Below are 22,472 nucleotides of genomic sequence, written 5' to 3' on the forward strand. Positions count from 1 at the left end.
TGTATGTCTGTTGGCGCTTGTCGTGCTGCATTCATGAAAATGGGGGTGTTTCATTCATGGCAACGGGGTTTGCTGCATTCATGGCAACGGGGTTTGCTGCATTCATGGCAATGGGGTTTGCTGCATTCATGGCAATGGTGGGGCAGCATTCATGGCAATGGTGGGGCAGCATTCATGGCAATGGTGGGGCAGCATTCATGGCACTTGTGAGGCTGCAGTAAGGCACTGACCCTTATTTTGCTTCACAGTTGTTTATTTAAAATTTAATATTTTTTTCCTGAAACTTCCCTCTTAAAGTGAAGGTGCATGTTATAAGCTGATAAATACGGTATATCCAAATAACAAGCCCAAGCTCATCTCTTCACCACACACAGCCACAAAGGCAAGAGAATTCTTGTTGGGCAATGTATTAGTGCTTGGACAAACACACTTATGCCCCGTACACACGGTCGGATTTTCCGATGGAAAATGTCCGATCGGAGCGTGTTGTCGGAAATTCCGACCGTGTGTGGGCTCCATCGGACATTTTCCATCGGATTTTCCGACACACAAAGTTGGAGAGCAGGAGATAAAATTTTCCGACAACAAAATCCGTTGTCGGAAATTCCGATCCGTGTGTACACAAATCCGACGGACAAAGTGCCACGCATGCTCAGAATAAATAAAGAGATGAAAGCTATTGGCCACTGCCCCGTTTATAGTCCCGACATACGTGTTTTACGTCACCGCGTTTAGAACGATCGGATTTTCCGACAACTTTGTGTGACCGTGTGTATGCAAGACAAGTTTGAGCCAACATCCGTCGGAAAAAATCCTAGGATTTTGTTGTCGGAATGTCCGAACAAAGTCCGACCGTGTGTACGGGGCATTAGACTGAATTTTAATGGTTCAAAGAATGTCAGGCAAAATGGTCGGCCCTCGTGCATGTTCACTTCATTAAATCAGACCCTCTTTGAAAAAAGTTTGGACACCCCTGCTTTACAGACTCCTAATAAAAAAAAACAAATGCATTTTTAATTTACCTGCAAAAAAGATGTGTTTTTATTAATTTTTTTTTATAGGCGAACTTATATTGACAGAAATAAATAGGCTGCCATAGTAGAACTCTATGTGAAAATTCAAGTCTCCTTGCTTGTCTAATGCCGCGTACACACGAGCGGACTTTACGGCAGACTTTCTGAATGAACGGACTTGCCTACACACAATCAACCAAAGTCCGTCGAATTCGTATGTGATGACGTACGACCGGACTAAAACAAGGAAGTTCATAGCCAGTAGTCAATAGCTGCCCTAGCGTGGCTTTTTGACCAGACTCAAGTCTGTCGGATAGATTTGAAACAGGTTTCAAATCTAAGTCCGTCCAACTTTTGAGAAAACAAAGTCCGCTGGAGCCCACACACGATCGAATTGTCCGACGAAATCCCATCCGCCGGGCAAAGTCTGCCGTAAAGTCCGCTCGTGTGTACGTGGCATTAGGCTTCAGGAATCTAAGTCACCAAGTATGTAAGCACACAAAATCAGGATGTAGTCAGAAATCTGCGTACTTTTTCCTTCTCTGTTACGCAAAAGCTATTTGTTTACTATATTAATTTACATTTTCAAAAGGAGAGGTCAGAAATGGCAACCTCAATACTTTTCTTGGTATACATTTTTGTTCCATATCTAAAAGTAAAGCGTATAGGGATTAGGAGTAACTCCTAAATCCTCAAAATAGCCTTTATTGCAATTTGGAAGCCCCCAGTCTCCGACACATCACCCCACACCCATATAGCCTAAGGCAGTGATGGCGAACCTTGGCACCCCAGATGTTTTGGAACTACATTTCCCATGATGCTCCATTACACTGCAGAGTGCATGAGCATCATGGGAAATGTAGTTCCAAAACATCTGGAGTGCCAAGGTTTGCCACCACTGGCCTAGGGTTACAAAAGCTCTTCTACAACTGAGAGAAGTAACTACTGATGCACCGAAACATATCGTCAGAAAATGGCCTTTTCGGCAATTTCCCGAAAGAGAATTCTTGCAGATAATGGCGCAGATAATGGGGCGGGGCCCCACCCCTGGTGCCGCCCAGTATAGGGGTGTCATTCTGGAGCACCCAGTCCAGTCCTCTCCTCTCTCTTGTCAGTATGATTAGTGTGCAGCGCAGGGGGGTTAAGAGTGCAGGACTTGTTGTTTGACATGCTGTTAGAAACAGTGAGCCCGCTCGGTGAAGCTTACGCTACCGTAAGCTTCACCGAGCGGGCTCACTGTTTCTAACAGCATGTCAAACAACAAGTCCTGCACTCTCAACCCCCGCGGCGCTGCACACTGATGATGCTCCTCCCGCTGATCATACCGACAAGCCGATCCATAACGCGGTGTGCTGACAGCTCTCCTCCATAGATAGAGCACTGTTCTTGGCTTTGCCTTGCTAACACTGCCCTGTCCTGATCCTGTCTGACATACTAAGGCAGGCTGCATGATGGGCACTGGTGAGGCACAGGCAGCCTGCATGATGGGCACTGGTAGGCTGCTGGGCACTGGTGAGGCACTGGCAGGCTATATTTGATGGACACTGGTGAGGCTGCATCTCCTGTACCACGTCTGCAGTCTCTGACCATCGCCTGTACCACGTCTGCAGTCTCTGACCATCTCCTGTACCACATCTGCAGTCTCTGACCATCTCCTGTACCACGTCTGCAGTCTCTGACCATCTCCTGTACCACGTCTGCAGTCTCTGACCATCTCCTGTACCACGTCTGCAGTCTCTGACCATCTCCTGTACCACGTCTGCAGTCTCTGACCATCTCCTGTACCACGTCTGCAGTCTCTGACCATCTCCTGTACCACGTCTGCAGTCTCTGACCATCTCCTGTACCACGTCTGCAGTCTCTGGCCGTCTCCTGTACCACGTCTGCAGTCTCTGGCCGTCTCCTGTACCACGTCTGCAGTCTCTGACCGTCTCCTGTACCACGTCTGCAGTCTCTGACCATCTCCTGTACCATGTCTGCAGTCTCTGACCATCTCCTGTACCACGTCTGCAGTCTCTGACCGTCTCCTGTACCACGTTTGCAGTCTGACCGTCTCCTGTACCACGTTTGCAGTCTCTGACCATGTCCTGTACTATGTTTGCAGTCTCCGACCATCTCCTGTATCATATCTGGTAGAGGTGCACCGCATGGAAATTTTGCTAATACTATTAGCAATGTGTTATATAAAAATGGATACATTTTATTTAAAATATAAAAATAAATTTTTATATAAAAATATGTTTTAAAAACAGTCATTTTCGGTTTCGGTCAGTTTTGGTATAGGTTTTCGGCCTAGTGTATTTTTCATTTTCGGTATCGGTTTCGGCACCAAAAAACCCATTCGGTGCATCCCTACTTATTCCCCATTATCTCATTAGCAGCATTTGGATTTCAGTTGTAAGAGAGCAGCCTATTTTCCTGCATTTGCCTAGGTGACGCTGGTGCCCCGGTGTCTCCTGGGATGAAGTTGCAGTCCCATTCAATTAGGAGGAGGGGGCAGGCCTAGCTGCACCTGAACCAGGAAGACCCAGCAGCTGTCAGGAGGCAACATGGCAACGCTGTACCTGTGCTGTACCTGTGCAAGGGCTGCAGAGAGGAGGATCTCAGCCGGTCAACGCTGGATCCACCGGCTAGGTGAGTATGCTTACTGTGTAGAACACAGCATCGTGTAAACAGGGGGAGGGGAAAGTTCCTCTTTAAGCCTCAATTCCTATTCAATGATCCAGTATAATCTTTTCTGACTATAGACTGTTAGCTCCTCCGACACCAACTTGTTGAATAACAGGGAGCTAGGCTAAGCTAGAGTAGAGTAATGCCTTGAACACACGGTCGGACTTTCCGATGGAATATGTGCGATCGGAGCTTGTTGTCGGAAATTCCGACCGTGTGTGGGCTCCATCTGATTTTTTCCATCGGAATTTCCGACACACAAAGTTTGAGTGCAGGCTATAAAATTTTTCAACAACAAAATCCGTTTGCGTAAATTCCGACCGTGTGTGGACAATTCCGACGCACAAAGTGCCACGCATGCTCAGAATAAATTAGGAGATGAAAGCTATTGGCTACTGCCCCGTTTATAGTCCAGACTAGGGCTGCAACTAACGATTATTTTTATAATCGATTAGTTGTCCGATTATTGTATCGATTAATAATCGGTTAATAATAACCTTAAAGAAAAGTGTGGTGTATAATTTAGTTACTATGTAAAGTTTTAAAAAAAGGCAATTTATTCTTAAATATCTCTATGCAGTGGTAAATATAAATAACCAACTATATAGTTAGAGAGCAAAATCTCTAATCCACTCTGAGAATAATAAGACAGAAGAGATATATTGTATATACAATTAGAGGAGATATACTGTTTATACTATTAGAGGAGATATACTGTTTATACTATTAGAGGAGATATACCGTATATACTATTGGAGGAGATATACCGTATATACTATTGGAGGAGATATACCGTATATACTATTGGAGGAGATATACCGTATATACTATTAGAGGAGATATACCGTATATATTATTAGAGGAGATATACCATATATACTATTAGAGGAGATATACCGTATATACTATTAGAGGAGATATACTGTATATACTATTAGAGGATATATACCATTAGAGGAGATATACTGTATATACTATTAGAGGAGATATACTGTATATACTATTAGAGGATATATACCATTAGAGGAGATATACTGTATATACTATTAGAGGAGATATACTGTATATACTATTAGAGGTTGAATCTGGTAAATATCATCAGACTCAGATCTTTTTTTAAAAAGAGAGACTGTTAAAGACTGTTTTGCAGATTTTCAAACAGAACTAACAACTAATATATTATATGCTGGCCATACAAAAACAATGTCTTCCTTCAAAAATAATGTAATTTTAAGAATGTTCGTTTGATTTTCGAACCGTTAGTGGGGTCAAATCGACGTTCGTTTTCAACCACAGTGACGGAAAAATTTAGAAAACTTCTTAGTCAAAGGAATTTTCAGACAGTGTATGCTGTTTTCGTTCAGAAATTACATTCGTTTTAAAACAGAATGTTAAAAGCAAGTGAAAATTTCAAACAACATTCTTTCATTCAGCGAATGTACAAAGATTTTTCATACAGGGCATAACAGAGTCACAAGCCGCACTGCTATGGGACTTTAAAATCATACTTAAGTAGCACGATTTCAAAGTCGCACTGGTGTGAAGAAGGGCTAAAGTTTCTTTGGAGGCAGTTTTCAGTACTTGCTCTTTTTACATCTAGCTAATTTTACATGTATACCACAGGTTTTATAATATTGTTGGTTATATACACTAAAAAGAAAGAGATCTATGGGGTGTGCAACTGATGAGATTACCTTTTAAAAATGCATGCTGCCTGGCTGTCATGATGGTACTAGCTTACATATTTTCTTAGCCACTGACCAGGAACAATTGAGCAGAACATGAACTACAACCTCACTGGCTGTCTACTTGCTCAAAGACAATGGACCAGAAAGCAATGCAGCCAGGGACAGACAGGCAACTAGCATTTTCAGAAAAAGGTCACCTCTAAATAGTGAAGGAAGGTATTTTGAGGCTGCTGTCAGAGGTCTTGCAGACGTGCCATGACGCCAGTGTTGATCACATGTATGCAAAAAAAACCTCTGCTTTTAACCTAAATATTTAAACTACTAATTATATCTACAAAGTCCTGGGTAATTTTTGTATTGAGTGTACTGCTCTACCCATGTACACCTTTCCTTTTCTACTTATAAACCGATCCAAGAGGTTGCCATTTTCTGCTTCACAAAAATGCTCATGGCCACACAAACAGCATAAAAAATAGCACAGGCCATATTAACCACTTGAAGCCTTTTCAGGCACTTTGTTTACACGTAAAAATCTGTCTTTTTTGCTAGAAAATTACTTCCAGCCCACAAATATATATATATTTTTTTAGCAGACACCCTAGGGAATAAAATCATTGCAATTATTTAAGTCATAGGGTATTTACGCAGTGGTTTTTCAAATGCTCATTTTTTATTTTTTTTAACCACTTAAGGACAGAGCCTCCTTTTGAGATTTGGTGTTTGGTATTGTACTGGTTTAAAACTGTTTTTTTTTTTTGCTAGAAAATTACTTAGAACCCCCAAAAATTATAAATATTTTTTTCTAATACCCTAGAGAATAAAATGGCGGTCGTTGCAATACTTTGTCACACCGTATTTGCGCAGCGGTCTTACAAGCGCAGTTTGTTTTGGAAAAAAATACACTTTTTTGAATTAAAAAAAAATAAGACAACAGTAAAGTTAGCCCAATTTTTTTTTATTGTGAAAGATGTTACGCCGAGTAAATTGATACCCAACATGTCATGTCACGCTTCAAAATTGCGCCCGCTCGTGGAATGGCGACAAACTTTTACCCTTAAAAATCTCCATAGGCGATGTTTAAAAAATTCTACAGGTTGCATGTTTTGAGTTACAGAGGAGGCCTTGGACTAAAATTATTGCTTTCACTCCAACGATCGGGGTGATACCTCACATGTGTGGTTAAACACAGTTTACAGATGCGGGCGCTACTCACGTATGCTTTCGCTTCTGCATGCAAACTCCACGGGACGGGACACGTTAATTTTTTTTATTATTATTATTATTTTGTTATTATTATTTTATAAAAAATTGGATCACTTTTATTCCTATTACAAGGAATGTAAACATCCCTTGTGACAGAAAAAAAAAAGCATGACAGGACCTCTCAAATATGAGATCTGGGGTCAAAAAGACCTCAGACCTCATATTTACACTAAAATGCATTAAAAAAATAAATAAAAAATGTCCCTTTAAGAGCTCTGGGCGGAAGTGACGTTTTGACGTTGCTTCCACCCTGCAATGGTATGGAGCCGGGTGGGGGCCATCTTCCCTTCACTCATCTCCATACCACAGATCGAGAAGGATCCGAACGCCTCCGCCGCTACCGATGGTAAGCAGCGGAGGGCACCGGAGTGCGGAGGGATACCACCGATAAAAGTGATCTCGCAGCGAATCCGCTACAGAGACCACTTTTATCTGAAAGACGACCGCCTGCTGAAGAAGAGGATACGGGGTTATGGCAGCTATGGCAAAATGCCGACGTATAACGACGGGCGGTCGGCAAGTAGTTAAATACACTTAAATAAATAATTAAAAAAAAAAAAAAAGCATACAATATATACCCCAATTTTTTTGTAAAATGTAAATGATGATTTTACCCTGAGTAAATTGATACACAACATGTCACACTTTAAACTACGGTACTTAAAAATCGCCATAAACATTAAACATTTTCACAGGTTACAGAGGAGGTTTAGTGCCAGAATTATTGTTCTCGCTCAAACGCTCATAGCGATACCTCACGTGAGGTGCGAATACCGTTTACATATGCGTGTGCGACCTACATATGCGTTCACTTCTGTGCCCGAACACAGAAGGATTTTATTTAATTAAAATTTTTACACTGTCCCATTAATTTTTTTATTTTATCGCTTTTATTCCTATTACAAGGAAAGTAAACATCCCTTGTAATAGAAATAAGGACAATAGGTCCTCTTTATGGAGAGATTTGGGGTCTCAAAGACTTGACTTCTCCTTTACGTTTTAAAAAAAAAAAAAAAAATATTGTTTACTTCCACCCTGGACCGGAAGTGACATGGCATCGCTCCGGTCCTCCAAAGCCATAGAGGTGATCAAAGACGATCTATTCTTTTATCGCTTCTGTGACCAGCCGACCGCACCGTTAATTTCTCAGGTTCGCCTTCCCCCCGCTTCTGAAAGCATTCCAGCGGCTCATGAGCCCCGGAATGCTTTCAATATAAAAAGCCAGCCGTCGGCTGAAAAAATAAATAAAAAAACCTCAGCCATACCCCTGGTAAACTATTTGCAAACTGCATTGTATAGTGTGTGTGTGTGTGTGTGTGTGTGTGTCTATATAGATACCTAAACAAAATTAGAACACATTAACCACTTGCCAACCGCTATATATATATATATATATATATATATATATATATATATATATATCTAGATATCTATATAGATATATATAGCGGTTGGCAAGTGGTTAATGTGTTCTAATTTTGTTTAGGTATATACAGTGGGGACAGAAAGTATTCAGAACCCCTTAAATTTTTCACTCTTTGTTATATTGCAGCCATTTGCTAAAATTATTTAAGTTCATTTTTTTTCCTCATTAATGTACACACAGCACCCCATATTGACAGAAAAACACAGAATTGTTGACATATTTGCAGATTTATTAAAAAATTAAAACTGAAATATCACATGGTCCTAAGTATTCAGACCCTTTGCTGTGACACTCATATATTTAACTCAGGTGCTGTCCATTTCTTCTGATCATCCTTGAGATGGTTTTACACCTTCATTTGAGTCCAGCTGTGTTTGATTATACTGACTGGACTTAGAAAAGCCACACACCTGTCTATATAAGACTTTACAGCTCACAGTGCATGTCAGAGCAAATGAGAATCATGAGGTCAAAAGGAACTTCCTGAAGAGCTCAGAGACACAATTGTGGCAAGGCACAGATCTGGCCAAGATTACGAAAACATTTCTCCGTGACTGTTCCTGAATGGCCCAGCCAGAGCCCTGACTTAAACCCAATTGAGCATCTCTGGAGAGACCTAAAAATGGCTGTCCACCAACGTTTACCATTCAACCTGACAGAACTGGAGAGGATCTGCAAGGAGGAATGGCAGAGGATCCCCAAATCCAGGTGTGAAAAACTTGTTGCATCTTTCCCAAAGACTCATGGCTGTATTAGATCAAAAAGGTGCTTCTACTAAATACTGAGCAAAGGGTCTGAATACTTAGGACCATGTGATATTTCAGTTTTTCTTTTTTAATAAATCTGCAAAAATGTCAACAATTCTGTGTTTTTCTGTCAATATGGGGTGCTGTGTGTACATTAATGAAGAAAAAAAATGAACTTAAATGATTTTAGCAAATGGCTGCAATATAACAAAGAGTGAAAAATGTAAGGGGGTCTGAATACTTTCCGTCCCCACTGTAAGTGTACAAACAAATGTGACCATCAGAAATGGGAAAGTCTTTGGCACATAGGTCAGGGTACAGCTCCAGGTATCTCCACCACCACAAAAGTCTACCTTTTAATAAGGAAAAAAAAAGCCACGGCTTGGAAACCAGACAGCATGGGTTGGCAAGAGAAAAACATATTCAATGAAGACTTTGTGAAATCAGCAACACAAAAAAACATCTGTTCTACACAAAAGACCACCCCAGCTAAGTGGAGACTCCTCTCTGAACATCACTGCCATGTAAACCACTGCAGGAGGCTCTCTTTTAGGTGGTAATTCAATAAATCTTGAAGGATGCATTACAAGCTCTGCTAGATCGCTTATGATAAACGACTGCTGCCAACTCAGCTCCCTGGCCTTAAAACCACTACTTTATATGTGCAAATATACATATTGCATTTATTATTTTTGAACACATTTCAAAACACCGAAACAAAAAGCATGCAAGAAACTGACAAACCACGTGCCAAAACAGTTCAAAACGATAATTCCTCAGCTGCAAAAAAACAGTTAGAGAAAGTCACTCTGGAGGGCAGATTTGCTATGTCTACAGTAAAATATATACATGTTTACAAGCACAGGGTTATGGGGACAGATCTTATCTACGCAGAACATAAGCAAATACTGCTCTCAAGAGTAACAGGCAAAAATGAGGCCCATCTGAAACGGAAAACATTACAAAACTTCAAAGTAAAGTGCCCTAATCGTATAATAAACTACAATGTAATCTGGAAAACATTTTCTTAAAACAGGCTTTCCTGATTAACATGACAGATACATTTCAGACAGGAGAATATTGGCGGCTTATCTTTCTACAACTGATCTTTTTCATGCTACTACATACACTGCCTGCTTGGCAAAAGAAGCAGCAGTCTACAAGCTTGCTAAAGTCTGCTTTTCACTTCTACTACACGGCGACACAAAAGAGTGTAGAGTTGTAGAGTTAGTGGAAAAAACATTATTACCCAATCATTTATCCCCAAAGCAAATACTACAAAAAAAGAAAAAAGAAAAAAAGAAAAAAGTTTGCCGACATAGTTGTGGCATTTTCTTTTGCTAAATAAATGCCTCTTCTGTCCTAGTGGCACGAGTAAAGAACGGACACAAAGAAGATAATGGCTCGATAAAGAAGTCTTGTCACCATTGTTTTTGTTTACTAGGGTCCAACTCTTTGTGACCTCGTGGACTTTGTCAAACTGGGCCTGTCTGTTAACATCTGTTTCCCTGAGTTACTGTGTTTACAGCTTCAACCTCCATCGTCCTCTCACTTTGTCTTCAACTCTTCCCAGAATGACAGTCTTTGCCATTGAGGCCTGCATTCCTATTATGTGGCCAAAACATTTGAGCTTCGGTTTCAGTATCTGTTCATTCAGTGAACTGTGTGTTTAGTCCCAGGTAGCGACTGATACATTCTCCTTTCAATCCAAGGAACTCTCCAGTGTTGGTTTTCCAGTGCTCAGCCTTCCTAAAGGGACCCACATTTGCCGACACATTACTGGTATGATAACAGCTCTGACTCTACCAACCAATAATGACAATGTGATATCCTGTTGAAAATATAATACAGGCTGAGCACTACCTACTTCTAAATTGGGCACACAACATAATCCACTGCTCTAAAAAAAAAAAAACAACCACATTTTCTGTGGTGAAAGAAGACTTTTATGCAAGTCACATGTGGAAATATTATATTAGAACAGGGGCCTTCAAACTTTCTAAACAAAGGGCCAGTTTACTGTCACTCAAGACAGAGGTTCCAGACTGAAACTGCAGAATTTTCTACTCCCATTGTCTTCAGACAATAGGTTTTGGTTTCTATTCAGAGCTGCATCAGATTTTGCACTCAAACTTCGTGGTCAGTGAGAATACAAAAATCACATTAGTAATAGTAATAGTGCCACATCACTGGTGTCAGTGGGAGGATCAATGCCCCATCACTGGTGTCAGTGGGAGGATCAATGCCCCATCACTGGTGTCAGTGGGAGGATCAATGCCCCATCACTGGTGTCAGTGGGAGGATCAATGCCCCATCACTGGCGTCAGTGGGAGGATCAATGCCCCATCACTGGTGTCAGTGGGAGGATCAATGCCCCATCACTGGCGTCAGTGGGAGGATCAATGCCCCATCACTGGTGTCAGTGGGAGGATCAATGCCCCATCACTGGCGTCAGTGGGAGGATCAATGCCCCATCACTGGCGTCAGTGGGAGGATCAATGCCCCATCACTGGCGTCAGTGGGAGGATCAATGCCCCATCACTGGCGTCAGTGAGAGGATCAATGCCCCATCACTGGCGTCAGTGAGAGGATCAATGCCCCATCACTGGCGTCAGTGAGAGGATCAATGCCCCATCACTGGTGTCAGTGAGAGGATCAATGCCCCATCACTGGCGTCAGTGCGAGGATCAATGCCCCATCACTGGTGTCAGTGGGAGGATCAATGCCCCATCACTGGTGTCAGCGGGAGGAATAATGGGAAAGACGTGTCACCAGCACACCAGGATCTCCCAAAAACTGGGTCCAAAACTTTAATCACATAGTATCAAAAATTAAAAGCGATATTTTGGACCCCTTGTTCAGGCATGTGATGGACCAGCTAGCACAGGTTAACGCACACAGGACCCCTTCTTCAGGCATGTGACCAGGACCAGCTAGCACAGGAGTATTGCAGGAGTATTGCATTGGAGCAGGTCCAGATAGCATAGGAATATTGCACAAGTATTGCATTGGAGCAGGAGGAATAATTCCCCACTGTTGGTGTTTGTGGGAGGATTGGTAACTCATTGTTGGTGGGAGGAATATTGCCTTGTATCAGTGGAAAGATCAGTGTCCCAAGGGCCGCATAAAGGCAAGCAAATACTGCAGTTTGGAGACCACTGTGTTAGACTTAGAACATGTTAATGGCTATTCTCCCCCTCCATGATACAATAAATTCTCCTTGTAGTTTATTGCTGTAATGGCAGTCAGGCTGCACACACAGTAAATATAAAGGGTTTAACGGGGCTTTAAAGGATAAGGATCCCCATACAGGCAAGCAGATACACTGACAGGAAGAATTAACTACCACAGCGATCCAAAGCGCCCTGGTAGTTCGAGAACTACAAGATGACAGCCTCAAAAGGATGTTGGGGCTTCTAGTTAATGCACACACTGGGCGGCTTTCAGAAAGTGACAGCTGGTACGGGGAATCAGGGGAGGGGGGGGGGGATCATGCAGCAGCTGCAGCATTGGGCACGTTAAATGTTCCACCTTAAAAACAGTAGAACATGTAACACGTTCCCAAAAGTGAACTTATCCTTTAAGTTTTGCGGTCAATCTGCACCTCCCATTGCTCAGCCTTTCAGTCCAACACTTGCTGCAAGGTTATTACAAAGATCAGTCAATCAAGTTGCATAATTAACAGATGGTTTGTCCTGGTGTTACAAATGACCGAGAGAGGTCTTCTCACCCACACTTTGCAGGGACACATCTGCATTTCCAAGACCAACTTGGTAGTACTTACCTTGTAGTAGGGACACCTATCGAAGTGGTGGGGATGAGGACTGGTTCTACATGTGCTAAAGAACTGCATACGTTGCTGTTGCTATAAATACAAGTAATACAAAAACTCAAGCAATATCACCAGTCTCCTTGTTGTGCAGTATATCTAATTTCAACAAACAATCTAGGCAGTATCATTTCGAAAAAAAAAAAATTCTTATTTGTGCTATAGTAAAAGAAAATCAAATGAACTACAGAATCTTCAATGCAATGGAAACCTATGCATGCTTATTGCAATTTGTATTGCTGACCTTCCCTAACTACAATATAAAAGGGCACATCAGAATCAATTTCAGAAGTTACTCACAAAACACAAGAGACTCCTGATGTTTAAAAAAAAAAGGGAGGTAAAGTACACGATGGAAATGAGTACCATTAGACACTTCATATACTGTGCAAGAAACAGTGGCTTCAGAATTCTCTGTGTTCAAGAAACAAGTCCATTGTTCCCAAGTGAGCAGCCTCAATGTTCTCAGTGTTCTTCACTAAAGAAAGTTCAACCTCTTTCTAAAATAAGTCTTTACAACACTTCCATAGACCCTCTAATTACATTAAACTGTTCTATGGGCAGCAGCACTTACGTATAATAGATTACTATTCCACAAAGCCTGCAAGGGGATACTGAGCAAGCTTTGGGAAGAGATAAAAAAAATAAACGAAAGCGCCAGAGAACTGACAAACTTGAAATAGGCTAGCATCAAAGGTTTCGATCATTTTAGTTAGGATTCAACCTGGAACAATTTTATTTCAATTCAACATCATAACACAACAAAAAAGCAAGTTATCAGCAATCAGTTTTTCTCAACATCCAAAAGAAAAAATCCCCAATGATCTGGGTACACAGGTGGTTGTACTATGCGCCCATATTTATCTGTATTAGTGGAGCTGGAATAGGTCTCCCACCGGCTGCTTTCAGAGCCCATAAACACATACGATGTGTGTTGTGGTAACATGCATTTTACAGCAAACCATTGTACTTCGTCCAGTGCTATGCAATGCCTTTATCTTGAATTGCACCTCAATGTAACTAAGAAACACACCTCAATACATTGCTCATTTTAGTGCATTAAAATGAGGCAGGTACATTTTCTGTTCAGTTAAGTACACCTCCAGTCCATTTAAAATGAATAGGATGCCTAAAAGCAGCACACCCCAGTCCATGTAAATGCAATGCATAGTATAATTGAGACCCTTAAAGGGTAACTCAACTTTTGAGGGAAAAAAAATAGCAAATAAAGAAAAAATAATATAGCGCATATAATTGCAACACTAATCATATTGTAATTGAATGTTATTAAAAATGACCTTTCCTTTTCAATTTGCAGCCACTGTAATTTTCTGAGAATGCAATGCAATATGGCTACCTGGAGTTGTTATGTACACAGAGTGTGTACTGACCACCCCCCAGAAACATAATTTCCTGCTTGTGTGATTGGCTCACCAATTTTCCCACAAGTCTGCCTAAGATACAAGTCAGATTTTAGGCATCCCCTGCAACAAAAATGTCATTTCTGGAGAGATACTTTCAATAGAAACACGTCTAAAGGGATGCAGGCCCAACAGATTTCCTCATTAGTGCTCTGCAGCTGCTCACCTGGCAGTTGATTATGAAACCACTCCTATTAGACCCACTCAGAACAGAGGCACAGAGAAACACAGAGGGATTTCTTCAGAACAACAAAAGGTAGGAATCTGCAACAAAGTTTGTTATAATCTTTGCAATGTACACAGATCACCCAGAGGGGAATGTTTTTTTCTCGACAAAAGTGGAGTTACGCTTTGAGGTTCCACAATGTAGCAGTTTGTCCTGCAGGGTACACGATTCTGTGAAACTTTGCCAAATGGAAGGATAGTAGACGTGGCATATTCCAATACACATGGCTTCCACTGCATTCACCAAGACGTTCAAAGGTCTATGAAAATGCAGCCTCTGTGGGTTTTAACGAACCCCAAAAAGGAGCAGATATGACCCTGTAAATCACAACCATAAAATATCAGTATTCAACCAGTGGTTCAGGAGCAGGATGTGGTTCTCGCAAACCAGAAAAAGAGCCAGTACCATGGTATATTCTCTGCAAACATGGGTTTTATTCAGTAGTGGTTACTGTGCATGTTTGCTGAATAAGGCCCATGCTTGTAGAGGATATACCATGGTGCCAGCTCTTTCTGAATTTATGTGGGCGGGGCTTCAGCTGCCTTAGCATGGACACCAGTATTCTAGCTGCGGAATAGAACGAGAGGTAATAGCACCTATATGATTGGTGGTTCTCACAACCCTCTGCACATTTGCTCATTAATCCCTTAATGATCATAAAGTGTACACCTATATAGTGCACTACCACACCACAACCGATTTGTTTTTGAAACACCGAACTTCGTAAAATGCTGCATATTATGTCATACTATATAAATTCTGCAAACAATGATCATTATTATGATACCAGGAAATAATGTTAACTGTTCATTAAGTGTTCTTTTAATAGTGGACATCCAGCTTGCAAAACAGTGGCTGCCTATGACTGTCCAGCTAGAATAAACAACACTTTTGTATCTGCTTTGATATTTGGTTCAACAAGGAAAAAAACTATATGAAAGCAAGTTCTGTGCAGTGTTATGCCCTCCTTTTATTTAAAAACAACATATTGTGCTTACATTTATTTTATACCATAGTGTAGATCAGGGGTCTCAAACTGGCGGCCCTCCAGCTGTTGCGAAACGACAAGTCCCACAAGGCATTGCAGGGCTGACAGTTACAAGCATGACTCTCCACAGGCAGAGGTATGATGGGACTTGTAGTTTTGAAACAGCCGAAGGGCTGCCATTTTAAGACCCCTTGTGTAGAGAGACTAGGTGTCTATCAACTGGAAAGAATTATCAGAGAATGGGCACCATATAGCAATAGCCAATACAAAATCAAAGTAGGACTCCAGCTAAATACATGGTGAGAATAAAATTATGAAAACACAGCATGTTTAAGTTTTTGGTATTTTGGCCAGTTATACTCATGCTTCACCCCTGCTAGTCAGTAAACTCACTCTACTACTCACTGGGTTCATTTACTGTTTACTGGGACAAAGCCAATGCTCACCACATAAAAGGTTCTGATGACACAAATTAACTGTCTATTGAGTATGCAGAAGATGGAGAGGTGACATGGGAAGCTGGTATCGCTGAACCTAGGACTATGCATGCCACTTTTTTGCTGTACAGAGTTGTAAATCACAAGGCTGTACTCAGTTACAAATAATTGACAGGTAAACAGGAAATATATATTATTTATGTATATACTGTATATGTATTTCAACAGTGTATTTAGCTGTTTGCCTGAAGTTTGGCTTTAGGGTTTTCTTTTATCAAAAGTCATACCTAAAATGAAGGGGATGTCAAATAATAGAATGTAGTAAAAAAAAAAATATAGGGACAGTACCTGTAACATCCATAATATTGGGAGAAGTAACATAGTATCTATGAACAGTTTCCAGTAGTTGGGCGCCATGTCCCTCACCCTGGAATGGAGGCAAAATCAGCATCTGGCTGCAAAGATAAACAAAGAACGTGTATTTTCATCATGGGAACCCAAACATATCCATATTGTTATGCAGCAAGTCAGGATTATTTGAATGAAGAAGCTATAAAAATATTCAGTGGTCATTCATTTTTATTTAGTGTTGCCAAGCTCAGACTGTATGTTACATGCATTAGCCTCAATCTTTATCTAAACCTGGGCCAATAGAAATACATAAGCAGACAAAGCTCTCCTTTTTGAAAATGCTAGTTCTTTGCTCGCCTTACACAATGGCTCCAATAAATTTATGGGTCACTGAAATTTATTGGTGCTCAGGAAAACCTACAAGGGTTAGCTAATAATAATAATAATAATAATAATAATAATAATAATAATAATAATAATGTGGCAGATGAAAACTTGTGTTTTATTTATATTTTTGTTATTAAATCCTTTGAGGTGTTTACAGTTGTGTTTTTGCAACAATATTATAGATTTGACAATACTAAAATCTTGTACAATACTTATTTCTCCACACTGTCAAGACATCTACCGAGGACCCCCCAGGTCCTTGACAGCTTGGGTTTAGAGGAAGTGGGCTTAGGCTCGGTTCACACCAGTGTGGGCCGTGAGTTCCGGATGCAGGAATTTAAATCGGTTCCCGAACCCGCAACCGTAATGACCTGCTCTTGCATTCTGAATAGAGCCCCCGCACGTCTCAGCACGCAGTGCGTTCGCGGGTGTGGAAAACATTTTTAAAAAGGTGTATGCATTCAAATGAATGGGCAGCCATGCCCAAGCAAATGCAGGATACACGGCCCAAACTAGTGTGAACCAAGCCTTAAAGAAGCTTGTTGTCATTCAAACCAAAAGACGAAGGATATTTATTTAGTGACAGAAAAGTACTGTAAAGGACAGTTCTGGATTAAAACTACTAAACCCAACTTTCAGGCTTAGAACATTTTCAGCAAGTACAGATGATACATGTTGATCTTGCCAGAAATGCAATGCCCTTGTCACTTACTACTAATCCCATCACCCTATGTAAAGCAAACAGGTTGCAGTTAAGTCCAGTGGCAACAATGGCTTCCTCTATATATACAGGGGAGTGAGTGAGAGAGTAGCCACTCAGGGAAAGGAAGTGTTATTCATAATATTACCAAGTAAAAATAATAATAAAAAAGCCAGAATATAGAAAACGAATGCAGCCACTACATCTAAGGACTGGTAAAATGCAATATATTATTTTTTTATTTTTGGGTTTAAATACAATTTAGTAGTATTGAAGCAAAAGCTGATTTTAAAATAATTTTTTAAAATTGCTCAAAGCAATGGGGGGGGGGGGGGGGGTGCAATCTTTATCCTTTAATGCATCTTTGTGTAACTTTGGCTTTGCACAAAAAGACACAATTATGGTTTAGCATTAACAAAGATCAGTCCAGGTTTAACTAAACAGAGTCAATCTTCACCCTTTTTCCCACTTGTCCCCTAAAGGGAAAAAACCTAAACACAATTATAGGTAAAATTGGGAACGTGAGTGAGACTCAATTGTGAAAGAAAAAAAAAAAAGGGGAAAAAAAAAAAAGAAGGAAGAAAAAAAAAAAAAAAAGAAGAGGCACGTGCATCGTTGGCAATTACCTTACACGTGGCCGGGTTTTGTCTGGGTACACATAGTAATTATAGACTGTCATGTAGCCTACAGTCGCAAAGAGTGTAGTCCCGTCCTTATTGTACTTCTCAAATCTGCAGATAAAACAGAAAGCCAAGCAGGTCAATTACAGGCAAGCTCCCATGCAGGGTCCATTTTCCTTTTCCATTCTCTGAGAGAGTTTCCAGTGTCAGCAAGCTACGCTGTGAGGGCCCAATGGGTACACCTGCTTTATTCTGAAATGTACAATTCACTTAATTGGTGAGCTCAACTTGGATAAATCAGCCCTCTTTGCATCACTTCAGTGCACTTGCCCATTGTGCACTTGAATGGGTGGCTAGTAAAAGGGAACACAGGCAAAGCTCATTTTACTCTTAAAGCCCACATTCAGAGCTCCCACAGACAACAGAGTTTAATTCAGCGCTATTCTGGAGGCCTCCGAAAACACAATGAAGGGAAACTGTGAGCCTTGTAAACAATAGTTTATCATGCCTGGGAAAAAATATCATTATACTGTTGCTGCATAATTGGTGTCCGCCAATTAAACCTCCAAGATTTGTTAAAGGAGAGTTGAATGTTGATTTGGAAAGCCACTTACACCAAAAAGTAGTCCCATCGCTCATCATCCACATCAATGTAGCTGGCTGTTTCAATGAACCACATCAAGAAAGTCTGGAGCCTTTCATGGTACTCTCTGAAGCCTGGACAGGTCATGTCAGCCTAGAGCAACATGCAAAGTCAGGGTCAGACATCAAATATGGCGTGTGGCATCTCGAAACTGATATATTAAAAGTAAAAACATTTATCATAATGCTTCAAAATGAAAAAAAAAGTTATTACGTTTTGGCATTTTTATTGTCCTTCTCCAATGAAAAGGCTTCAAAATCACTATGAAAAACTCATCTCAATCCTTGCAATGACATGAATAGTACATGCACTAATTCAAACCTATTTTTTGGGCATCTAGATTCAGGAATATAAATGTGCACGTTGTGTGGTCTTGCCAAAAAAAACACACACCTTTTTCTTATTATTTATTACAGGTACTTGTATAGCACTGTCAAGCGTCATACATACACACACACACACAGTGGATATAAAAAGTATACACACCCCTGTTAAAATGTCAGGTTTCTGCGATTTAAAAAAATTGGACAAAGATAAATCATTTCAGAACTTTTTCCACCTTTAATGTGATCTATAATCTGTACAGCTCAAGTAAAAATAAAAAAACTGAAATAATGTGGTTGCATAAGTGTACACACCCTCTTACAACTGGGGATGTAGCTGTGTTCAGAATTAAGCAATCACATTCAAAGTGATGTTAAATAGGCGTCAGTACACACCTGCCATCATTTAAAGTGCCTCTGATTAACCCCAAATAAAGTTCAGCTGTTCTAGAAGGTCTTTCCTGACATTTTCTTAGTTGAATCCTACAGCAAAATCCATGGTCCGCAAAGAGCTTCCAGAGCATTAGCGGGATCTCATTGTTTAAAGGTATCAGTCAGGAGAAGGGTACAAAAGAATTTCCAAGGCATCAGATATACCATGGAAAACGGTGAAGACGGTCATCATCAAGTGGAGAAAATATGTCACAACAGTGACATTACCAAGAACTGGACGTCCCTCCAAAATTGATGAAAAGAAGAGAAGAAAACTGGTCAGGGAGGATGCCAGGAGGCCTACAGCCACAGTAAAGGAGCTGAAGGAATATCTGGCAAGTACTGGCTGTGGGGTACATGTGACAACAATCTCCCATATTCTTCATATGTCTGGGATATGGGGTAGAGTGGCAAGATGGAAGACAAACCAAGCCTGGCTAAATTTTGCAAAAACACATCTGAAGTCTCCCAAAAGCATTTGGGAAAATGTGTTACGGTCTGATGAAACCAAGGTTGAACTTTTTAGCCAAAATTCAAAGAGATATGTTTGGCGTGAAAACAACAATGACATCACCAAAAGAACACCATAGCAACCGTAAAGCATAGTGGTGGCAGCACCATGCTCTGGGTCTGTTTTTCTTCAGCTGGAACAGGGGGCTTTAGTCAAGGTAGAGGGAATTATGAACAGTTCCAAATACTAGTCAATATTGGCACAAAACCTTCAGGCTTCTGCCAGAAAGCTAAACATGAAGAGGAACTTCATCTTTCAGCATGACAACAAACCAAAGCATACATCCAAATCAACAAAAGAATGTCTTTCCCCAGAAGAAGATTAAAGTTTTGAAATGGCCCAGCCAGAGCCCAGACCTGAATCCCATTGAAAATCTGTGGGGGAGCTGAAGAGGGCTGTGCAACAGGAGATGCCCTCACATTCAGACAGATTTGGAGTGTTTTTGCAAAGAAAAGTGGGCAAATATCGCCAAGTCAAGAGGTGCCATGCTGACAGACTCATATCCAAAAAGACAGTGCTGTAATAAAATCAAAAGGTGCTTCAACAGAGTATTAGTGTAAGGGTGTGCACACTTATGCAACCATATTATTTTAGTTTTTTTATTTTTACTTCCCTCCACCTAAAAGATTTTATTTGGTTGTTCAACTGAGTTGTACAGTTTATAGGTCACATTAAAAGGTGGAAAAAATGAGTTGTCTGTGTCATTTTTTTACATCATAGAAACCTGACATTTTAACAGGGGTGTAGTCCCTGCCTTCAAGGAGCTTACAGTCTAAGGTCCCTAACTCACATTCATACATACATATACTAGGGTCAGTTTAGACAGGAGCCAATTAACCTACCAGCATGTCTTTGGAGTGTGGAAGGAAACCGGAGTACCTGCAGGAAACGCGCACAGGGAAAACATGCAAACTCCAGGCAGGTAGTGCCATGTTTTGGGATTCAAACCAACAACCCCAGTGCTGCTAGGCAGAAGAGCTAACCACGTAGCCACTGTGCTGGCCTAGTGCCCTTTGCTTTTCTTGACAATCTTTTGGCGGTAACGAGGGGTGGGCCTTCTTCTAGGACTGAGTGGTGCTCATGTAATGATGTCTGGAGTACTGAGAGCCCAGCCTGCACGATGATGCACCCCCTAGGAGGACTTGAAAAACTACAGGCTGACCTCACAGGAATAGGCAGAAAGACAGAGTCCTTCTACCCCGAAGAGGTCCCTTCAGTGCTGGACCGAGGAGGAAGTTGGGGACAGTGCTGGAGCGTGGAAAGGGAAAAGGTTTTGTGTGCGTGTGTATAATATATATATATATATATATATATATATATATATATATATATATATATATATATATATATATATATATACACATACACACACACACACACACACACACACTCTAATACTTTGGGACGCCTGCCTTTACATGCACAGTAACTTTAATGGCATCCCAGTGTTACTCTGTAGGGTTTAATATTGAGTTGGCCCACCCTCTATAACAGCTTCAACTCTTCTGGGAAGGCTGTCCCGCAAGGTTTAGGAGTGCTATGGGAATGTTTGACCATTCTTCCAGAAGCGCAATTGTGAGGTCAGGCACTGATGTGGACGAAAAGGCCTGGCTCGCAGTCTCCACTTTAGGTCATCCCAAAGATGTTCTATCGGGTTGAGGTCAGGACTCTGTGCAAGCCAGTCCAGTTCCTCCACCCCAAATTCGCTCATCCAGGTCTTTATAGACCTTGCTTTGTGCACTGGTGCGCAGTCATGTTGGAACAGGAAGGGGCTGTTCCCAAACTGTTCCCACAAAGTTGGGAGCATGAAATTGTCCAAAATGTCTTGGGATGCGGCGTTCCCTTCACTGAAATTAAGGTGCCAAGCCCAACCCCTGAAAAACAACCCCACACCATAATCCCCCCTCCAAATGATTTTCAGCGGTGCACAAAGCAAGGTTCATAAAGACTGTGATTTTAACACTGTTTACAAATAAAAATTTCTTTTTTCTTATTTTATTTTTTTACATGGCCACTTTAAAAAGTGACTGGATGGGAGGCCAGCGGGAGGGGGCGTCCCCTCCTGCTTCTTTGGGATAACAGCCGAGCGGCTTTTAGCCGCATCGGTTGTTATCACTAAAGAGCCGACCGCCTGCTCTAAAAAACGGTTCCAGGATGATGCCTGCAACTGCAGGCATCATCCCGGTATAACCCCTTAAAGCCGAGGCCGCATAAGTGCATACGGTAGGCGCTAAGGGGTTAACAAATGAAAATGAACACTGGAGTGACAACTTTCTTTAGCACTTGACACAGGCATCTTCTAGCACTATACAAAATATAAGCACAAATTGTAAACAGAATTTATAAAAAATAAAAATAACCAGCTGTTTTTTGATTTCTTGAAAAGGGGATAATTATCATACACACCATCATAGACAGATGGACATGACAGAAATATGGCAGCTGCAAAAGGATAGTTTGTTTTTATAGGTGTAAGTTGCAGGGCTGCCATCTTATGGCCTAAAATAAGTTATATACATATCAGATGTTCCAGCACTTCATTGGCTGCATGTGGATGCATCAGGTCACCCATTCAATAAATCTTAAGAGCAAAGATAAGTATGACTTCTCCAGAGCTGCTACATAAAAAATATCAGAAATTACAGCTACCATATAACATTTTGACATGTCCCTTTGAAAGGTGATTTGCAGGCCAAATCTAAAGAGGAGCTGCAGGCACCTTCAGAAAATATTAAAAGTCAGTAGCTAAAAATACTGTAGCTGCTGACTTTTAATATTGGGACACTTACCTGTTCCAC

At 41.0% G+C, this 22,472-nt stretch overlaps 1 protein-coding gene across 2 annotated transcripts in view; it reads right to left on the reverse strand.

The window, feature by feature from the left end:
- HAT1 (histone acetyltransferase 1) overlaps window positions 1-22,472 on the reverse strand; it is a 118,126-nt gene that overhangs the window by 46,779 nt on the left and 48,875 nt on the right. For both annotated transcript variants that reach the window (XM_073633894.1, XM_073633895.1), the window contains 3 exons: window positions 18,380-18,501; window positions 17,772-17,876; window positions 16,056-16,162 (listed from right to left, as the gene is read on the reverse strand). In XM_073633894.1, coding sequence (XP_073489995.1) covers window positions 16,056-16,162; window positions 17,772-17,876; window positions 18,380-18,501 — 334 coding nt within the window. The remainder of the gene's footprint in view (window positions 1-16,055; window positions 16,163-17,771; window positions 17,877-18,379; window positions 18,502-22,472) is intronic.

Source organism: Aquarana catesbeiana, linkage group LG06, assembly GCF_042186555.1.
Source record: "Aquarana catesbeiana isolate 2022-GZ linkage group LG06, ASM4218655v1, whole genome shotgun sequence".
Taxonomy (NCBI): Eukaryota; Metazoa; Chordata; class Amphibia; order Anura; family Ranidae; genus Aquarana; species Aquarana catesbeiana.